At 39.3% G+C, this 21834-nt stretch overlaps 1 protein-coding gene across 1 annotated transcript; it reads right to left on the bottom strand.

The window, feature by feature from the left end:
• Positions 1-1424: 1424 nt before the first annotated feature.
• LOC116781109 (tetraspanin-3-like) lies at positions 1425-7265 on the bottom strand. Its single transcript, XM_032676710.1, has 4 exons — positions 7218-7265; positions 4101-4170; positions 3227-3286; positions 1425-2257 (listed from the first exon to the last, which is right to left on the bottom strand). The coding sequence occupies exons 1-4, from the start codon at positions 7263-7265 to the stop codon at positions 1425-1427; spliced, it is 1011 nt and encodes a 336-aa protein (XP_032532601.1).
• Positions 7266-21834: the final 14569 nt, after the last annotated feature.

The following is a 21834-nucleotide window of genomic DNA, read 5'->3' on the forward strand; positions in this document are numbered from 1 at the left end:
TCTTTGAGGCATTTTTTATGGTTTTGTTTGTTTTGTGGTTTGTTTTGTTTTTTTAAATGAAGCAGCCCTGCAGTATATTTCATGTTTGATTTTCACATAGTCAATAATTAGCACACAAGAACTGAAATATGTCCTCTGATTTTTTTTCTTTCCCCTCATGAAAATCAATATCTGATGATTTAGGGTCTGAAATTTGTCATAGGGTACCTGAAATTTGGTTGAAAACTCAGAGCAATAATGATTTAGCTGACTACGACTTCAAGTGCTAAGAGAGTTGCCTAGTCTAGCAGTTTCTGTAACTCAGGCATTTTCATTGCTTCCAGTCTGATAAAACCTAATGTGTTGTGTTTGTAGGCCCTGGAGATTCCCTACATTTATCCCTACTTTATCTCTACTAGGGGATAAAGCTGCTGGAGTTCCCATTCTCAGGTCAGTAGTGAGGCTCAGGGCAGTTCCTAAACAGACACATACGTACAAGCACCAGTCCGCAGTCCTACACAGTACTTCTCTAAACATCAATAGCACTGACATAAACAAGCATATGAGTAGCCCACATGTTGAATTAGCCCATTTCATCATATGCAGACTGGAGTGAGACTGACAGAAAATGGATAAGAGGATTTACTAAGAGTAGGACTGGCATACCTTAACAAAAAGCACTGTATTGCTGTTGTCATTCAAGCCCTCATATAACCCACCATGACTTTTCCAGCAAAAATAATCAACTCATTCCTTGCTCTGTCTTGAGATAAATTAATAAATAGACAGACTTTCTTCTTCTTTAATATGGGAATTGTTCCTGTACAACTCCCAAGACTGCTATACGTCTTGCTGCATATCATCTTATTAGTTACTCTGTTGCTGTCAAACCTATTTAGATTGTACCCTCATGCCACTTCAAAAACTGACATATTTCCACCGAAGAGTAAGTTAGGTCTTGAACATTTCTCTCTATGTGAAGGAGAAAAAGAAAGAAAATACATTAAACTTTATTCAAAGAGCTTCTTGTAGAAAAACCAAAGCATTTAATACAAGTTTGAAGATGGATGAATCTATGCATTAATTACTTTTCAAGATTCCACTACAGAAAAGATTCAATCCAAGACTTCAGGCCATGACCTCACAACCAGCAGCCCTGAGCAAGATATGACTTTTCTTACTGCTTTCCCCACACTCACATACAGTAGTTTTGAGTATCCACATGTTAAAGTCCATCCCCAGCAATTAAGTTTTTCAGATACAGGAGGACTGTTGAAAAAGAACTATTGGAGAACTGATCTAATATCATACCATTAAAAAAAAAAAGAAAAATCCAGCAGTGATCAATTAGTTTGATTTACTTGCAAAATTTTTTTTAAATTTGTCTTCCAGTGCAACCAAGGAGCCATGCAGCAGGTTCAGCAAAACAGCCAGTGCCTTCAGTCCTATGAGAAGGTATCTGAGTCCAGAAATCGGAGATCACGGAATGGCTGATGCCTCATGAGGATGCCATTGCTAACAGCAGCCAACAGCTTCAAGATGCTTAACACAGTGCAACACCAAAACACATACAGCATGACAAACCACAACTGGTCTTCTAGCTTCTTTAGACAGCCTTCCTGAGAAAGCTGCTCCAGATGGCTTAAGTGTCCCCTGCAGTGAGAATACTTCTCCTTACAGCAGCTTTCAGGGACACAAGCTGTAAGATGCCAAGAAGCAGCTCTTGCCTTCAGCCAGTCTGTGTAGTTGTGGACTCCGCAACACTGCAGCTTCCTCTGCATCACATCAACAGCCCTGCTTCCAGGATCCTGGGAACATGACCCATTGTGCTGATAGACAAGGTGACCCATGGCACTTTCCAGCTGAGAAGCCGTCCTAATAGAGTAGACACGTGCCAGAACTGCTGAAGATGTTTCTAGGCAAACAAGGAGCAACAGCAGGTACATGAAAGTCCCTTGCCGATTGCGGGAGCTCCTGATAGAAATAGAGACAGCCAAAACTCCAGTAGGTAGCAAGATAAGTGCAGCTGCAATAGCCAGCCAACCAGGGAGAGACAAGTAAGACTCCTGAAATAAGTATCCATAGTTCTTAAATATCAGGATCACCAAAACTCCACCAAACGCCTGAGCTGCAGCAGTGCCCCAGAAGACAAAGCCTAGAAATCTCAGGAGAGCTCGAGCAGAGGACCTGAGCCAAGGATCCTCACAGCACCACAAAGATGGCAGCATCACCACAGCCCTAACCCTCTTCACTATGCTCATTCCCACAAGCCCTGACCCTTACCATCAATATTTAAGAGGCTTCCACCTCACTCATTCAGGTGCAGCAGATGACATCTCCACCCAAAAACACCTTGAAAGGAAGCAACACTGATGAGACTTCTCCACAAAAAGTCTACACCCTGCATCAGTTTAACCACATGCTGCTGCTGCACCTTTTTCATCGTAGCCTGCAAAAACCGGGAGAGTATGTACCCAGCTTGCTGTAGAGTGGGCCCTCACACTGTTGTCACTGGAGACATTTGAAGGAGGAGGGCAGCTGGAAAAAGGCTGCACCACTCTCATGTGTGGAAAAGCTAAATGTAGAGACATAGGGTGGTAGCCAACAGTGCTAATTCAGATCTCTTAGACTGCAGCAGTAGCCAAGGTGGCAACAAATGCACAAGTCGGAGCCATCAACAAAGGAATAGTTTAAGCAGAGTTATTCAGTCAGGAATTTCCACAGGTGACACTCATCTAGGCTCATTATCCTCCCCAATACCTTTATCATTCATTCAATTGTATAAGGGCCATAATGATGTTAATAATATTTTGCCCTTTTTCACTCTGGGAGATTTCTCTGTAGATAGCTTCAATTACTCAAGTCACTTGGATGTGAAATCCCTGCCATTTCACACCTGTACCCCTCAGCTTGCATTACCAGTGATTTGACTGACTGCTATAATGACTGAATTCAAGCCACAGTAAGTACTGTATTAACTTTTCCTTGTGCATAAAGAAACTGAATTACACACCAGATCACTACACAACAATCCCAAAGGGAATTAACATCACTTATCAGCATTACCAAAAGAGCATTATTACTCAAACTTGTGATACACATTAGCCAAGCAGGATGGGTAACCTGCATAAATCTTTCCACAGGTGCCAGGAAGGCAGATCCCAAGTCCAACAGTAATTCCCTAATCATCTTGATGAAGTCCCTTAACATCTCTTCTGCTTTTTGAGATATAGAGCAGGACAAATACCACAGGCATCCATAAGGGAGAATGCAGAGAGATGATCCTCATTTTCAGAAACATGAGCACCTGCAAACATGGCAGAAAATCAGAATAAATTGGTGCTTAGATCCCTGGAACCCTGTAAAAGTCTCAGCAAGGCTGATGATCTTACATCTGTCAGACATTTTACAAGAACCTAGTGCTATTATATACACTACGCACACACAGATGTTGGGTGGATTTCCATCAAAATCTCTTTCTATGTGCTGTACAAACAAGTTATTAAGGCTAATTATTTTGGAATTAGATAAATCGCTTTTATTATTTTTAATCGTTTCATTAACAGTAATTAGCATGCAGTGATTAACTTGTTAAATCTTAACCAAATGCTTCTTTCAAAGCTGCTCTAGGATGTATGCCTTCCTACAACTGTTCTCTGAATTCTTTGTCTACCCTCTCTCCTGCTCAGCCTGCTGCTACCCCCCAGCCCTCCTGCTGTGTTAGTTTTGCTGCCATTCGCTTCTTTTGTTGAATGCTTTTTTCTCTGATTTCTGTCTTCTGCATCAGAGAGAGGGAGAAGGGGGGGAGCAGAATTTCGCCTCACATCTGTACACACAAGCAAGCTACACCGATTTCATGTTTCCATGATGCAGAAAAGCTCATCAGAAAAGTGTGAGAAAACATATCAGAAACATATCAGAATATACTGTGAGGAGTACTCATTTTTAGCTTGCAAGCTTTGCAAAAAAAACCACACAAACCTGCCTCTTTTCCTTTCTGCCTTCCCCCATGTTCATAAAGCTAAATGAGGTATTAAGAAATGAGTTACAACATTATTCACCTTTAGATTATTCTACATCTCTGTTCATAGCAGAACAAGCGGACTAGAGATCACCCCTACCTGCCAGTTCACCAACATTAAACACTGACTGGGACCCAGTCCCCAGGTAAGAACTCTCAGCATCCACTGCCTACAGGGGGGATAGAGCACACTCAGCACCATGAAAAAGGAAACTGCAGCAGAGGGGATTAATATTAGCTGAGTTATCTAAAACCCCTCACCCACTTCGTGCTACGCAATGCCTGGGCACTCAGGAAAAGAAAGCTTCTGCTCAAAATGTAAGATGAAGGACAAGAAAACCAGAACTGGTCCCTGAAGTACCCAAAAAACCTAACTGGCACCCTCAATAGCCCTGCCTTTGTGCTAAGTAATTATACCTCTGTGTGTGGACAGAAGCTTGAAAAAAGCAATGAGCAGAGCTATCCATCAAGAGACTGTAATGTGACAAAGAGAGTATAGGTATGACAGAATAGGAATGCTCCTCTGTTTTCTTTCCAGTGGTAAACAGCATAGTATGATAAATCCTGTCCCTGTTTTCTCTGAAGTTGTTTCTGCTTATGAACTGATGAGTATTGAAATTCAAATGTGGGTGGAAAAAAATAATATATTGTAGATAAACTATTCTCTGGAATGTTGCTGAAAGCATAATCCTTCAAGTTAATAAAATGTCAACTATATTTTTTTTTTTCATTCACTGCTCTAGAAAACTGTGACTGACATTAAACAGCTCTGATGTGCCCAGAAGGTCAAAGAGGTTCAATCCATCTGAGTTCAGGAGTGGGATCGGAAGGCCATCAAGTCAACTTTGTGTTTGTGCAAATGCAACATAGACTGATGACTAAACTCATCTTGGGTAGCACAGACTGTCATATGGATTGATCAGGGAGCACATCTGAGCTGTAATGGGCAACAATTCAAACCAGCATGGCCAGCTAGTCTGTTCAGACTTGTGTGAAAAAGATGAAACCTAGAGATGGCCATGGCATCACAATAGAGTTACACAAGCCCATCTCAGAATTATTGTCAAGTAAGACAGCACACGGGTACCTCCGAAATGCTGGGCAGTGGAAGGATTTCAGGAAAATTTATTCCAGAGTCGAGAAAGCTAGACTTACCAGGAAAGTACTCCTACGAGTGCTACAAAGACACTGGCCTGAGAAAAACACACCTCCTGTTCTCCTCAGGGCTCTGTCTTCGCTGTCCTTTCCCCAGGCCCTCCCCACCTCAAGGCCTGTAACATCTGTGAGGGTTTATCTCTCCTCATACCAGAGAGAGAGCCTGAAAGCTTCCTCGGAATGCAGAGACTAAAAACATCCAACCATCTTTGAGAAAGGGGCTTCTTCCTAGTCAGGAAAGTGTTCCTAAGTGAAACAAGCTCTAACCTCCTGGCTATAAATCTTCCAGAAAGTGTATCTACACTTACAATTATAGAGTGATAGAATCATGGAGTCACATAACCGTTTGGGTTGGAAGGGACCTTATAGATTGTCTAGTCCCAAGCCCCCTGCCATGGGCAAGGAATCTTCCACTAGACCAGACTCAACAATCTTCTAAGTTTCATACAGACCTCATATAAAAAGAGACAAGATCTCAAAGCCTTGGGCACTGCTCTCATTGTCACAGTGACTAATTAGAATCACAAACAAACCCTAATGCTGTCTCAGCATTTCCCCTGCGACCTGTGCACACATGAAGCTATTGCAGCTGGATCTTACAGGTGAAGTTAAAGCACTCTGAAAGAAGTTTATCTTCAGAGTTAGAACATTTTTAAAGGTCTTGTAGATTAAAGCACAATTACAGCATAGGATATGACTTTAAAGCTTTCCTAAAACATAGAGGTTTTTGTCAGCTTCATCTGCTCCACTTTTACATTAAGCTTCTCCACCACTACCCACCTTCCTGACACCTTCACTGGTGGAAACTGGTGTGTGACCCACTCGGGCTGGCAAATCCAGAAAAAGTCTAAATGTGTGCCATTGGTATCACTCCTCCCTTCCCTGGTCCCAACCCCATCTGCTGGCCCAGGCAGTATATCTTTCCCAGGTTAAAAAGACTTCCCACATAGTTTTTTTAGTTTCCAATAAAAGCCCTGGCTCCATGCAAAGTGGCAAAAAAAAAGTAGTAATGGGGGACAGGGATGGGGGGGGGGGGAAGAAAACTAAACTAAACTAAACCAAACTTTGATTCCTCTCGATCAGGTTATTCAAGCTATGATAGGTATTCAAAATACCACACAGTAGAAGGACTGGGTACCAATCAGAGACCTATTTTTTTAAAAAACTGAAATTTGCTGAGTACATTGGCTTTTTGAGAATAAAAACACTCTTTTATGAAACATATCGTAATACAGGATCACTCAGACAGCTCAAATGCAGGAAGATGAACAAAACTGGTTGGACCCTGAGTTTACAGTTGCAGCCATTCACAACCAGTTGCCATAGTAACCAAAATCAGATGATGTTGCTTTGCATGAGACTAATACCTCCCATGGAAAGCTTGAAGCAAACAGAGGACATATGATTACCACTTTCTATTCAGGGGAAAATACACTCCCCTCAGGCACTGATCTACGATTATGGGGATGTTTGAACTCAAGTCGGTCAGTTGTTTACTCCTAGCTCTGTTTGCCAGACCAAAAGTGGCCTTTTTTGTGATTGAAGAAGCACATCAAATGCTTTCAGAATTTTTAGTTTTGCTTTTAATATTCCAGGTTTTCATTGGTGTTGAAGATATTGAAAATCAAATATCAAAAGTTTGCTGTTTTCATGTATTTCCCTCTTTCCTTCCTTTTATGAATTTAACATAAAAAAAAGACTAAAACCTTTTTCTTCTTTTCTTGTTAAATTTCATTTTTCCCTTCCTATTTTTGTTTGACAGCCTGGAATTGCTATGAAATTTCTTATGACTGGGATGAATACAGACTATCAAAGGAAGAAAAAAGGAGGGGAGAAAAACCCCAATACCTTCTGTATTTCTGTCGCTTTGGAATTTGAAGAAGATTTTAAAATACTCAGAATGGCAAAAGAAAAAAGAAGTTGAAATGAAAGGGGAACTTCTGAGTTTTTTAATAGCCTTTATTTTATTGCAGTTGGTAACAAAAACAGATCTGAAGAAAAGATACTTTGTAAAACCTTCAAAAAATTACAAAAGGACAGAACACTGTGAAATTCAAGTCACCTTGACATTTAAAGTATTTTGCGACTTTTTTTCATTGTTTTCAACCATCACTAGCTACAATATTATTCATGTGAATGCAGTGCTCTCATTTGTGTTTGAAACCATGTGCAAGGTTTCTGGGCATTTTCTGAAGTTCTAAAAATGCTTTTAATATGAAATAACCCTTTAATTGTTAACTCATGAAAATAGCCAACAGATTTCTCTTTAGGGAGGAAGTCAGGAGTGCCTGAATACATTATCTGGAAGTTATTAAAGACCTGACAAGAAGCTTACACTTGTCAGAAATTCCCATGAGTAAAGATTCTTTTCTGTTAGGTCTCCTCAGAAAAAGGAATCCTTGTAAAATTCTTTTTTCCTCTAGCGAAGGCTTTCATGCAAAATTGGGCTGGAGCCCCGCTGGGCCAGCTTTCTCCACAGTATCACCTGTGAAAACTCAGGTAGGTCTCAGCAATGCATAGGTTTCTACTTGTGACCCTTCTGCCCAAAAAGTGAATGACTCTAGCTGCGTGGCCACGAAGCAGCCAGTTGTGAATAAAAATTTGGATATCTTTGTTTCATATTAATACTATAAAATCTATATATGGCACCTGGGACAACTCTTTCAAATTAACTTTGTGATAAATCTTAAAATCAGTCAGTCTCAGCATCCTAAAATACTGGGATGCTTTTGCAAATATTGCTTTTGGATACTCTATTTATCAGAAGATGCAGGCTTTTCAACGTACTTTGAGCTTCAAAAAATTTAGTCTTAAGTCATCAGGGTTTATTACAATATGGAAGCTTGGATCCCAGTGTTTATCTTCCTAGGTAAATCTATATTCAGTGTCAGTTTGTTCTTCAGAGCACTTCAGCAGACATGTATTTGTTCTGAGAGTTGGGGGTTCCTATAACTACTCAAAACTAACTTGAAGGGGAGAGATTCAGCATGATTATATGCAAAAAACACTTGATTATAGGTTCACTTGAGCATAAATCTAGGAGGGGAAAAAAACCATTGTAGCAGTGATGATGTGATGAGCACGGGACTACTTCTTAAATACTTGTCCTGTACAAAGACAGATACAGCAATTTCTTTAAAGATGAGAGCATTGGATTATCTTGGTGTGAGCACCTTGTCAGACCTCTTCAGACCTGTAATGGGAACTCACCCAAAAGAATAAAATTTATGCAGCTTTTGCTTGATGAACTCATTTGTGAGGAGGAAGGCTGGCAGGGTGTAGGTTCTTCTCCCAAATAAATAAATCCTTTTTCAGCTCATTGGCTGGGGGAAGGGGGGGAATCAATGAAAATATTCCTTTTGTGTTATCTGACAAATCATTAAAAGTTCAGCTTTTTCACCAAGAAAGATGTTAGCAAAGAATGTTGTCAACCTACAGGGCAGCTGAAAATCTAGCCAAGTCAAAGCAAAAGGATTATTTGGTAGTCCTTGTCTCTTTTTACTGGCATAGTACTAAGTGTATCTGTATCAAATGTAATGTTCCTCTCATTCCAGGTTTTATAGTGACTGTACAAGAGAACTTATTTTTATTACCTTTTGTAAGTCATGATAGAAGCATATAAAAAGTCAACTTTGTCAGAATTAGTCTTACAGCACATTTCAAAGAAGTGGAACCAATTTTAATGGGATTTTTATGCATTTCCATTCAGATGAAATGCAGACTTTAGATGAAAAAAAATCAAAACCAAAGATATTTGCAATCTATTTCTGTGCCCTATTTCTATCTTCAATCTCTCCAACAAACAATTGCCTTCCAGAAGCATTATGCTCTTAAATGGAGATACTGTCACTGACATGGAAAGGATCTATTAGATTTAAAATCATACAAGCATCTAAATACAAAATGAAGGCAAACAAATTAAAATGTGTTTGAACATGGAACGTTAAAGGAGAAAATGTGAATACATTCCAGTACCAGGAGAGGTGTCTCTGCTAACTTCCAGACCAATGACAAGTAGGACAACTTGGCATTGCCTTGCTAGGAGTCACTTTATTTCAGAATTTAATCTACTCATCAAAACTTAATTTTCAAGCCCAAATGCTGAGAAACAGGGGCCTTTTCATAGGCTCCTATGGTGTTTAAATCCAGCTAGGACTATTCAAAATATTCCAGTATTCCAAAAGCATTTTACTTTCTCCCACAGCACCTTGACAGGTGTGATTATTGTAATCCAAGTCCTTCTTCAGCACCTTCCAGCAGAACTGGGCTCTGGAATATGCTCTGCATGAGAAAGCCCAGAAGAGACTGCTTTCCTGCCTACAGCACAGTTTTTCTCAGTACACATAATGGTGCTGACTGGGTATTTGCTGCAGTATGAGAATCCATGCCCGTATAAACCAAGACACATGAGTATTCCCATTTTCAACAGTCAGATAAAATTCAGAGACTCAATGTGAGGCTGAGGGATGAGCAGGTAGAAAAGGATCTGGAGAAAGACGTGACTACGTTTACACAAATTCCATTAAATGTTGCTGCCAATGAAACAGTAATGAAGAGTATAGCTGCTGAACCAGGACAAATGGTCAAAATAGTAAAAAGAGAAAAAGCATTAACTGGACTTTTCTTCTTTAATCCACTTCCAAAATTTGTTTGTGGGCTGTCTGTAACAAAACAAAATAATTTCTATTTTCACGATTGGCACTGTGGGAACAATTACTCAGGACTGAACAGAAAATAGCTCCATAATCACAGAATCACGGAATACGGCAAGTGGGAAGGGACCCACAAGGATCATTGAGTCCAACCCCTGGCCCTGCACAGGACCATCCCCAAGAAGTCACACCAAGTGCCCAAGAGTATTGTCCAAATGCCTCTTGAACTCCAGTCTCGGTGGTAACTGTGGTCTTCCTTTTGCAGAGAATATAGTGCCAGATTGTTTTGGGCTGCCGTGAGCTTTCATCCAAAATAAAGCAAGTAGGTATCACCCAAACTCTTATTCCCCACCACCACCCACTCATCAAACACAGTGTGATGCAGTGGCTGTGTGATTCAGTCAAGGAGAGGGACTCATATTTCACATTGATCAGAGGGTAACTTTGCAATTACTTGTACACATTTCTCCTCCCTCAATATTCCCTCATTTGCAGGTGGAGCCTTGGAAAAATATTAGAGCGTTGCAGGCATAAAAAACAATAGAAGTAGAAATCCATTCCTTTGGGGAACCAAATAGGCATTTTGAATAATTGATCAGGCACAATAGGTAGATAGACAAAAACCTCATGAATTCCAGTTCTGGAGAATTTCAGCAGTAGTGTGAAATTTGAGGCAGAGAATCTTACATTGGTGTCTGCTGCGGTCTGAAATCCTCAGTGTGTGGGAGAGAGCATTCAAACAGAAGTAAACGCTGCAACTCTACATCACTGGAAGCCAGGTGGGCCTCCCCAAACACAAATGTAAATGGTCAGAAGCTCCATTTAACAGCAGTCTCAAGATGCATGGAGGGAGAGGGAGAACCTCTGCAGCAACCCAGACCCCCTACCCACGCCCCCAGGGTGGAGGTCATCAGAGCAGCTTCATTTTCTCTACCTATTTTCTGTACATGCTGTGCTGACACATTTCGCCAGCACTATGTTCACTTTAGAAACAAAGTTGTGTTTATAGACCTGTCGTCAAGTGGAATGCACAAGAAGGCTATGGCAGACACCTTATAAGAGCTCCAGTTTCCAGAAAATATGAGATTCAAAGGAAGTGGAGCTGACTGAGAAGCAACTTTTGCAACCCAAGACTTTCTTGAGATGAGAGGGAGGGAAATGACAACAGCTCAGACCAGAGGTCTTCCAGAGGTTTGCTTTGTCACAGACTGCCCTCTCAGCATCTTCCCTTTCGCTGTGTACAGACAGGGGACATGGTTTCCTCCCTGCAAAATGCCAGAAGGAAGATAGGGCATACTCCAAGAGAAAGGTTGTGTTCATTGAATTCCTAATAGGAACAAACCACCTCTAATCCAAATAGTCAAGGTTTATTCTGTTCTGGCTGTTTGCATGGGTTTTGCCAAGTGGCAGCCCCACTCATTTTAACGTAAAAATGTAGCATTGCTCAATTTGTCATTGATGGCAAGTGCCACTTCGACAAATGCTTTTCATAAGCCTTAAAAATACTCAAATATCACACAGGAATGGTGACAGAGCCCATCACCCTGAGTGGCACTGTAAGAAACATTGCTGAAAAAGACAGTGTTTCTTTAGATTTATAAACCACTAGAATAAATGCAAAATCTACTAAATACACACATTTTCTAGGTTTGCATTGGTTCAGTCCAGCTATTTAAGCAGCTTTATTTGTTACAAATACATACACAATTTACCAGGCAGCAGTGCATTCTGTTTAATTAAAAAGATCTCCAATATTGCTCATGTTGGCTTCCAGAAGAGTAGCACCTGTGGGTTTAGGTTCACCATGTCTCAATGTTATTCTTTAAAGAAGTAATGATTAAATGTTTGCTAATGTCTAGTAGTAAAACTTTTTATAAAAATACATTGTCCTTACAAACAAGTAGATTTCAAATACTGTGATCCATGCCTCTGTTTCACAGTGTTCCTCTGGACAAATTAGCAATAAAAAGCAGAACTCAATTCAACAAAACATTCAGGTGCTATAGACATGAAAGCACAGGAAGAGAAGGCAATAAAATGAGCTTTGATAAATGAAAAAGCCTGCACTCAAAGAGAAATATGAACAAGCACCCAACAACACTGAGATAAGCAAGCAGCCCAAACTAGCACATTAAAGCAGACTTACTGTTTTTCTCGGTTGTGTCCTCATACTTAAAAGTGCTTCTGTGAAGGCAGATGGCAGAAGAAGATGAATGGGAAAAGTCAAAGTAAACTGGAATCCTACCAGGGATTTCAGAGTTGGAAGAAAAGGTCCATGCTAAGATCCTCTGCCCTACAGAAGAAATTCTGTGTGAGGAGTAAAATTTGAAAGCCATCAATTAATAAACATTAAAAAATATTAAAAATTTTCCTAGCCTAGGAAGTAAAAATTATCAGGAGTTTAAACTAGGACCTGAAATCACAGCCCGGAATTTCCAGATTTTGGGGGGGTGGGGGTGGATTTTGGAAAGAATTTTTTTAACCTTTCAGGAAAACTCCATAGATGTCTAAAAAGTTTATTTTGAACTTACTTTACTGACAGATTTTCATTTAAGAATGACCTTTGATTTCAAGGGTATTTTTAAAAGTACTTTATGTTTCGTGATATAACTCAACATGCCTAAGGGACTAGAAAAGTTTCTGCAACAGTTTCTCCTTCGAGAGTTTTAAGATATCTTACCCTTTTTTTTTTCCTAAACCAAAATGAAATCAGATTTTCCAAAAAACAGAATGAGGAGTGCACTGTCAGAAAAAAAGACAGTAAGGTCTTCGTAATTTTAAGGGGAAAAAGGAGATTTCCTTGCATGTTTCCATTTTCTGACCCAGATCTCATCCTGCCTCAACTTCTGCAAAACCTCCTACAGGCTTTAAGAATGGAGAAGTTGGTTCCAGCACTTGGCTGAGTTGCCCTTATTTTCAAGGTAAATGCACCTGATAATTTTGAATGCTTTCTGATCTCTTTGTAGACAGAAACATATAACTTAAACAGATGAGTGCAAACAAATTCAGAAACTTTCCCTTCAGAGTATGTGCATGAAAGAATTAGCTGTTACCCACATTAACAAGTTTTAATACTTTTAATACCCAGTAATCCTGCCATGTGAACCTGTATAAAAGAAAGTATCTTCCCAGCGGTCTTTCATGTAAGGAAGAGAAAACCCTAAAAAACAAATGCAATTGACTGCATAACTCCACCATAAATTCTGAAGAAAAGTGGAAATACAGCTTTCCAGAGCCCTACTGCATATTTAATGTTTTTGAGTTTGGTTATAAATAAAGTATCAAGAAATACCATTTAATTTCTGGAGCTGAAATGATGCAAAATTTTATGAACTCAAAATATGACCTAGCCTGCACATGTTTATTTAAATCACCTCACAGGTAAATTCAAATTCTTTAATTTCAATATGTAAGTACTGTCATTTTAGATGCTAAACTACTAAATGGCTCACACTGACAGAGCTGGAAAAAGCATGAAAGAGGCTAAAAGCCTGAACAATATTAAACCATTAGTTTATAAGCACGGATGTAAGATATGAATATTCATGCAACAGATAATATTTTTGTGAATAGATTAACGGGGGGGATAGGTGCTGGCTTTTGAATTTAATTTTCATTCTTTCTCAGATGAAAGAATAAATCATATCTATGCAGATTGCTTAGGCTGGATTTTACTTGAATTCAAATAGCTGCAAAAATTGACATATTTAGTAAGGTTTGTTTTGTAAAAAGGGGTCGTTGAGAATTAAAAGAACCTTTAATTTGAAATCTAACCTTTATAAAAATATATATAATGAAAGTCATTTAGTGCAACACCTTGGCTTAGATTGTGTGCTGTTTGGCTAGGAATCATCTTGGGAGTGGTTTCTGGTCTACTTTCCCGGCTTTTACTTGTAGAACACAAAGCACAAACTAAAACCAGTAAATTATCAGAAATATCAATAAAAATAACAATACGCTATCAAGTAACAAGAGGTAATCAAGAGAATCCGGGCTTGGCAGTCTTTCTAAATTTGGAGACACCTTTTCTAGAATTTTTTTAAATTATTTTTGGATGACAGAAAAAGGAAAAGCTGCATATAAAGGAAATAGGAAATGTTACTACATAGCCTACCCCGAGCATATTGACATGATAGTGAGATGAAGAAAAAAAAAAAAAGATTTGTTTTCTGAGTTCTTAAATATCTAGTAAATGCATCAGAACCTGCCACATAATAAACCAATTACTTTTAAATGGAGAGTTTATGGTTTTAAGTTAAAGATAATTTTTTTTTAACATGTACCTATCTCTTTAGGTAACTAATCTCAGAGAAGTACTGGCACAAGATGATCTGCTAATCAAGAAGAAATTATAAATAAGAGTTAAATATCTCACTCCTTATAGTGTCTTGCAGGATAGGGAAAGTGGGATGAAGCTCAGTAACCAAAACAAGAGAATGGATACTGAAGATGTGTGAATAGCTGTTAAGGGAAGATTGTCAGAAAAACTTGAGTGCAAGTATAAACTTTAAGAAGGACAAACTACAAGAAAGACCCCTTGCTGCCATTGGAACTGCTCTGAGATTTCCATAAAGAGCAGTGGTAAGAACTAAGTCATTTTGTTGATGATGCCTTGTACATGAAGGCAGGGAAGCAAAAGAAGGCTGATCTCTTAACATGTCTGACATTATTCCCTTTTCAAATTTTATTTGTATGCCTTTTAAACTGTGTATTTTCATGGTAGGTATTTCTTCTCAAATTGCATGGCACTGTGTTCAGCGGGGTTTAAGTTCACTTGACTTTTCAGGTGAACATCACAGTCCTGGTTATCAGGTATGTGTCTGCACCAATGTTCTGATTCCACTTCAAAGAAAACCTAAATATGGGAGTATAAAAGGCTCTGCTAGCCTTACCAGTAAGTTGTTGGCTTTGGATAAGTGGGATAATGGCTGCAGAGTATCACCAATGACACAGTCACTTGGGATTTTGGTTCAGCTGTGATACAAGTGAACAAACATTGCTTTGCAACTAAATAAAAATAACCAGAGTGTGTTTCAAGGACCTTACTTCCTTCACATGTCAGCCTCACACCAAGACACTTGTGTGCAGGATTCAGGCTGAATCACATCCTCTTCATCCACAGGTAGATTCACTTTTGCCCTATTGACATTTATCTGGGAAATGGCTGCACTCCTTATAAAAGAAACAGGTAGTTATTGAATAAAGCCATTAGAACATGGCACTCTCAGAAAAGGCCCTATTCCAAATTATACGTGATCATCATGTGCAAAAGCATGTGTCAGTTTTCATACTTTATGAGCCAGATTTTCTTTAAAAAATGCCATGGTAGTGTTTTCTTGATTTGCTTTGTATCTTTCAGATATCGCAACCTCTAATGGCCTTTTTTTTCAGAATAGTCATTCAGACATATAACATGAAGGACAGCTACCTAAATTTCTATATCTTCTGTTATTTACATTCCCTATGCCAATGCAGAGCCAGAGTTCTTGTTCTCACACTCTTTTGTATGTTACCTGTACAGTTTTTCAGGACTCTCAATTCATTTTCACTAGGAAGACTTCATTGCCTTTAGCAGCCACCCCTGGCTTTTGAAGGCAGATGGGAGAAATGTTATTTTTTGTTGAGAATGTACTTCACTCTTCTAACTGCATCATGAGAAGGAGCTTTTCAGGCATTATCATTAGCCATAACTGCTGTAGGAAAGCATTGGAACCCTGCAAGAAAGAGGCAAATTTTATGGCAAGAGTCTGACACTAATTCTTTCCATATTACCATCGCTGCATTTACCCTGCCCACAGGTCCCACAGACCCCCTCCAGTTCTCTTTGAGAGAATTGAGCCCACCTCCCACCAAGCTGCACCATAAGGAGGAACAGACAATATCCTTCTGTCATAAAGATCGTCTCTTGAAGTTAAATCCAGTATGAAGGACTTAAAAAACAGAATTCTCAGGAAAAGGGAAACTAGGTTTTAAGAAAGCTATAAATTCAGGTCCCCTCAAGTAATGGAAGCATTTTAAAGGCCATGCACAACTACCTATAAATCTGGGAGTATTATTACCTTTCAGATTAGAGTCTCTAATGAGAAGCAAATTGAGAAAGTACTAGGATAATATATGATTAAAAAATTAGTATATCACTGAGAGCAGCAGGGACATTTCAGAGATGAAAACAGAAATCACATTGCCAAAACAGCTAAACATTTAACTCTCATCTTTTCTATGCCTGTGCTGGGTTATTGTTTCTGAGTCCTACGCCTTGTCCTTTAGCTGTTTGAGTCACAATGTTTTACCACCACTGTCTCTAACCAGCCTCCTGCACAACTGACAGGCTGATCAATTAGAGCATAAGAGCACTGTTCTTGAAGCAATAGCCTGAGATCTTCATTCCCCTCAGGCCATCTATCTGCCCGGGTCGTTTCCTCCCATACTGGCCTAAATGGATCCACCAGTGCTCTACAACGCCAGACCTGGCAAGCTTAGCTTTATATAATTATTTAAGTGAAGTTAAATTTCCAGCTGGAGAGGGAAGAGACATCTCCAACTTAATTTTGTTAAGGGAGAAACTGAGACAGACACAGTCAGTGTGTCTGAGATCATTCCTCACTTCATGTCTCTGGCTTTCACCCACAACCACCCTTCAGTACTCAGCCCTTGAATGGCAATTTCACATAACATAAAGCAGAACAAGGCTATGAAGAAACTGCCATGTAACTTGTCTGTACTAGCCATTAAGCCTGATCAGATACAACTTTATTTTCTATTGCTCAGTCCTCACAGCTAACTTGAGATACAGCATGCAAATATTGATTAAGGGTAACGCCTATGGATTTCTTGGATTTTTAGCTTTTTGCAGATTTTAGAAGTAGCTGTAGTTAGCTCACCCTTTGGCACAGTAGTTTACCCATTTACCCAACCTTATTAACCCATTTCATATCTAACTTTCTAAATTCCTTAGCTTGTTTAGACTTCCCTCGAGGTAGGCCTTCTTCCTGTTTAAGAACATGCAAGAACCCTGGCTTGAACAACAGGAAACATCATGGTCAAAGCGTCCTTCAAAACCCAGAACTTTGGGGGAGCCCCAAGGACGGGATGTGCTGTGACAAAGAGGAAGATGAGGAAGAGAGGGTCTCAGGACCCCCGCCTCAATTTCCAGAGGGGTGTGCCAAAAGGACGATCGGGGGGGCAGATAGATCTGGGATTGGATGGACAAATACCTTAAACTGTGGAACCCCCTGGAAACAGTGCGCGTCTGTTCTTCCATGGTGTTTGAAGGCCTTCTATTAAAACTACTCTCTTATATTATCTCTACTAATAATTGCCTAGTGAGTAATTTTTTGGGTCCCTAGAGATTCTTAAAGGCAACAAGGGTTTATTAATACAAATGCCCAAGAGCTACCACAGAGACTGCTGAAGCTGCAGCATTTGCAAGTGGACCTGCAAGAATATTTCAACAGCAGCACAAGGTATTGACCAGCTTTATTTACAACAGCTTTTACTCATTCATTACCTCCCCCAGAAAATACTAAGGGGTAGATCTTCAATGCAAATAAGACCATAAATTGCTACTGCAAGCAAAGTAGAGAGCAGTTGTACACAGCTGTATGAACCTGCAAGCCAAGAGAGCAAGTTGTCATTACTGGAGGGTTTTTGGCGAAGAAAAACAAAGTGTAACTCCTTTTTCTCTACTTCTGTCAGACCACTGCCTGACAGTGTGCCATACCAGAAAAATCTCATAGCACAAAAGGAACACACCGGTGCATTTTGTGTACAACCAATACAGAATGAACTGTTGCTTCATGCATTTCCATGCAAAATATGGTCATAATTTCTGTAAAGCACTATTTTGAGTCCTACAAAGATTTTAATAATCTCCTCAAAATTTTATCTGCTGCTTTCAAAATGGAACTGCAGTCACTAGACCTCAGCAAACTGGATCAATGCTATGTAGAAAGATCAAAATTTTTCTATTTAAGTGATATTTGTTAGAATCTCAGATACAGCTGTATTACATTAAAGTGCTTTTGTGCCTTTGCAAGTCTTTTGAAGATTTTTTCTTAAATTCTGACTCAAATTGCTTGAGGAGAACATAAAATTAAACAGGAATTTGACCTGAAACTTATCTAGGCATTGCTAGGCATGTTTATATGCCCTGGGACAGATAAACCACAGTATGAAGTTCTCTGATTTTGTCTATCTGCAATCTTTGATGGACACATAGCTTCTTTTATTCATAAAACAACAAAAGCTTTACAAACACAGACCTTAAGCAGATTTAGCCTAGCCATCATTTAATCTGACTGATACTTAGAGTACATTGACTTGAGTATCTCTTTCTTCTGTCAAACCATGATACTTAATCCCTTTAGCAGTCTGAATTTTCCATTTAAAAGCTTTTGTGAAGCTTTATATTTTGTATCAAAACAACACCTCAGATTTTCTCTCTGAAGCAAACCTGAAGGAGGTGTGCTTATCACACTGCTTACTGATGTCAGTATCAAATGATGAATAAAGCTTGTACCACAAATGACAGAGCCATTCACATTCGTTTGCCTTATGCTGGGAATACCTGCCTGAATTTGCATTTTCAAATCAATGTGTTATTATTTCTATATCATTTGTTACTGATGTCATCTTGCAAAACAAAATAATGATTCTCAGGACAGAAGCCGATGTACTCTACTTCATTTTTAATTCTGCTTACATACACTAAAATTCAGCATCTGAATAAACTGTGCAGATTAACCTTATATATTGTAAAATGAAATTTTACACTAATCAAAAAAAATACATCCTCACAATTGAAGAAAGTACTGAGTTAAAGGTGTATTCCATAAATCAAGATTCAGTTCCCATTAACAGTGTAGAAGGGTGCTTAAGAAATATGACATGTCCACCTAAGTTACTTGCACAGCTTGTTAAAAGACAGCCTCAAGCACACACTTAAAGTTGCTAGCCTGAAAGTCAACACTTAGGGTTTTCTTGGTAGCTAATCAAAGTACATAGAGAAGTGAAAAGGGCTGGACACTATGGAAAGAGCAGAATGGAGACAAAAAGATTTAAGATGACTCACTTGTTATCAACCCAAGTAGGTTACAGTGTCATTCCTCACTCTTATCGCACTGCTGTTCTGTGTTCCTAAATCATGATAAAAAATTAGGATGATTACACTTCAATAATTCTTTGATGAAGCACTTCCACTCCTGAAATTAAAAAAGCAATGAGTAAAACTCATGAGAAAAACAAATTCTTTGTTTGTCTTTGTTTCTCTGATTTTTCATTCTTGCAAAGCACAATAAAAGCATAAAGCAGGGATTCATGTTTGCAAAACCTGAAGGGAGCACTGAAATTATGTGATCACACTCCAGACTTTGCCATGGGAGACAGGTTAAAAAAGGAGTTAGTAAATGTAATCAGAGAACTCCCAGCCTCACTTGGTACCAAACTGAGCAGCTTTGAGGATCTAAACTAATCATAGAATCACAGGATCACAGAATCATAGGATAGTTTGGGTTGGAAGGGACCTTAAAGACCATGTAGTTTCAACCCCCCTGCCATGGGCAGGGGACCTTCCACTTAGACCAGATTACTCAAAGCCCTATCCAACCTGGCCTTGAACACTTCCTGGGATGGAGCATCCACAGCTTCTCTGGGCAACTTGTTCCAGTGCCTGACCATCCTTGCAATAAAGAACTTCTTCATAATGTCTAATCTAAAGCTACTCTTTTTCAATTTGAAGCCATTCCCCCTTGTCCTATCACTACACACCCTTGTCAAAACTCTCTCTCTGACTGCCCCCACAACACAATACACAGTGCAGAAACATAGGAAAGGGCCATCCCCAAGTAGAGAAGGAGTTGTGATGATCCAGTTTTTAAAAACAGAGTTTCAAAAGCTCAGTATTGCATGTAATGGGAGTGGTAGCACCTTAACTATTATTTTAATACTATATGCCTAAAATCAATCTCTTTAAAGAGTTTTCCTGGAGGTCTACACTGAAATTGTAGGCCACACCTGAATACACACCCAGGGTAAGGGTGCTGCCACAGCCCACCTTTGGTGAGCACACCAGGGGACCCACAGAACTTGTAAAGAGAGGTTTGTGACAACCAGAACCTGTGCAGGTAGCGGCTTTGTGTGCAACTATGCGTATGTGCAACTGTGTGTGTATGCCTGTGACTGCACAGGTGGGATAAGTCTTTCTTGGTGTTCGCCACAGAAGGGGCTTTGCAAGTTTGTATGTGTTCCCTAATGTCTTGTAAGTGTTTATTATTGCAGTTTATCTGTTGCTTTTCTGATATTGATTCTCAATGTATAGTTCACTGATTTGCTGATTAATTATGCCCCATTAATATATCAGTAAGCCACAGCAATCCTGAGTTCTACACAGTATTTCTTTCCCTGTGATACTCCGGTGTCATTATGTTATTTTATAGGAGGAAGGTCTTGCTTTTTGCCAGTAACTCTGCGTAACTCAGTACTCTGTGCCACCGAAACACAATAGAAATAAAAACCAAAAGATGTTTATATACTAATTTACAAATAACATTTCTAGATGTAATTCATGCAAACAAACCCCAACCATTAACAAAAGGAGCAGATCAAAGACCAAGTCACTGCATCATTGAGTTATGAATTGTGCCCCACCTCTTTTTCATAACTGACCATAAAGCTTCAGGAACTCTAGATGCTAAATTCTCTCATGCTCATCTGATACCAACAGGAGGGGTAGAAACGTCAACAGAAGTTTGCAAGAAAGTTCGTTTTTCACTTCATTACCGCTGTTTAGAAAGACAAGTCAAAGCAAGAAGGAAGAAAATTCTGACTATTTTTCTTATAGGGTATTACAAATTATCTCTTATTCCAGTTTCTGCTACAGAGACCTGGCAGGGTCCTAATGCATTTAGAAAAGGAAAGAATATCAAGACATCTGTGTAATTAAGAGTGATGGTCTTATATTGCAGGAGGGCTACAATTCCAGCCAGTTTTCTAAAGACTGGATTGGGAGTGCAGCTCTGTGTTTGTTTACCCAATGAACATCTGCGCAGAAATCTGATATCATGGTTTGCCAGGACTTTTTACTGGAAGGGAGCTGAAATATTTAGAAGTTGATCAGTCTGTTTCTCTGCCCCAAGGAGTATATGCAAGTGTGTCAGTTCTTGTTACTTCAACCACACTACTTGTATATCCTTATCTAGGTGGTGATTTGGCAAATCAGACAAACTCCTACATAGCTTAAATAAGTTGCTGATTTGACAGTTCAGACAAACTAATACATATCTTAAATGGGACCTTGAGAATTTCTTGTTCACTGATGTTTAAGAGTAGAGGTTTTCAAGCAAAAACTCTCTTCTCACAAAATCCACTGACAATTTCGCCACAGAATTCAATCAACAGAAAAAGGAAAACTATCTTTGGAGGTTTATATTTCTGTGTGGCCTCACATTATCTAGATCAATGGTGATTGTTTCTGATTTAAGTCACCAAGAAGAGTCTTCACACATCAAAAGGTTATTTGCTTATTCAAACGTCTGTGTATTTTTGGTGGATGCATCCTGAAAAAAACAGCACTTTTGGCTTCTTTCTTTCACTTAGAATCAAACAGGAATAATTTGGATTTCTTCAGACAAATTTTGTACATGTATCTGCACTGAAATCTTGACTACCTAAATATACACTGCACCTAAATATATCTCAGAAGGAAACCTGTAAGGTTATAGGTAGGATTCAACACATTACCACAGTAAAAGTCAAGCGAGAAAGTTGATCATATAACCACAAGTCCTGGCTGTGTGCCTGGATCTACTCCTGCTATCAGAGCATGGGTCTAGGCTACTCAAAATTATTCAAGATTGTGGAAAAAGATATCCTTGGGCTGAGGATAGCAATCCTTGGAAACAAGTCATGCAGAGGCCCCCTTATTTCACAGACTAATCATGTGGCTCCCCTGCAATGCTCTGACATTGGGCCTTCCTTCCTTCCTTCCTTCCTTCCTTTTCTTTCTTTCCCCAAAACATGTATCTCTGAACC

Source organism: Chiroxiphia lanceolata, chromosome Z, assembly GCF_009829145.1.
Source record: "Chiroxiphia lanceolata isolate bChiLan1 chromosome Z, bChiLan1.pri, whole genome shotgun sequence".
Lineage (NCBI taxonomy): Eukaryota > Metazoa > Chordata > Aves > Passeriformes > Pipridae > Chiroxiphia > Chiroxiphia lanceolata.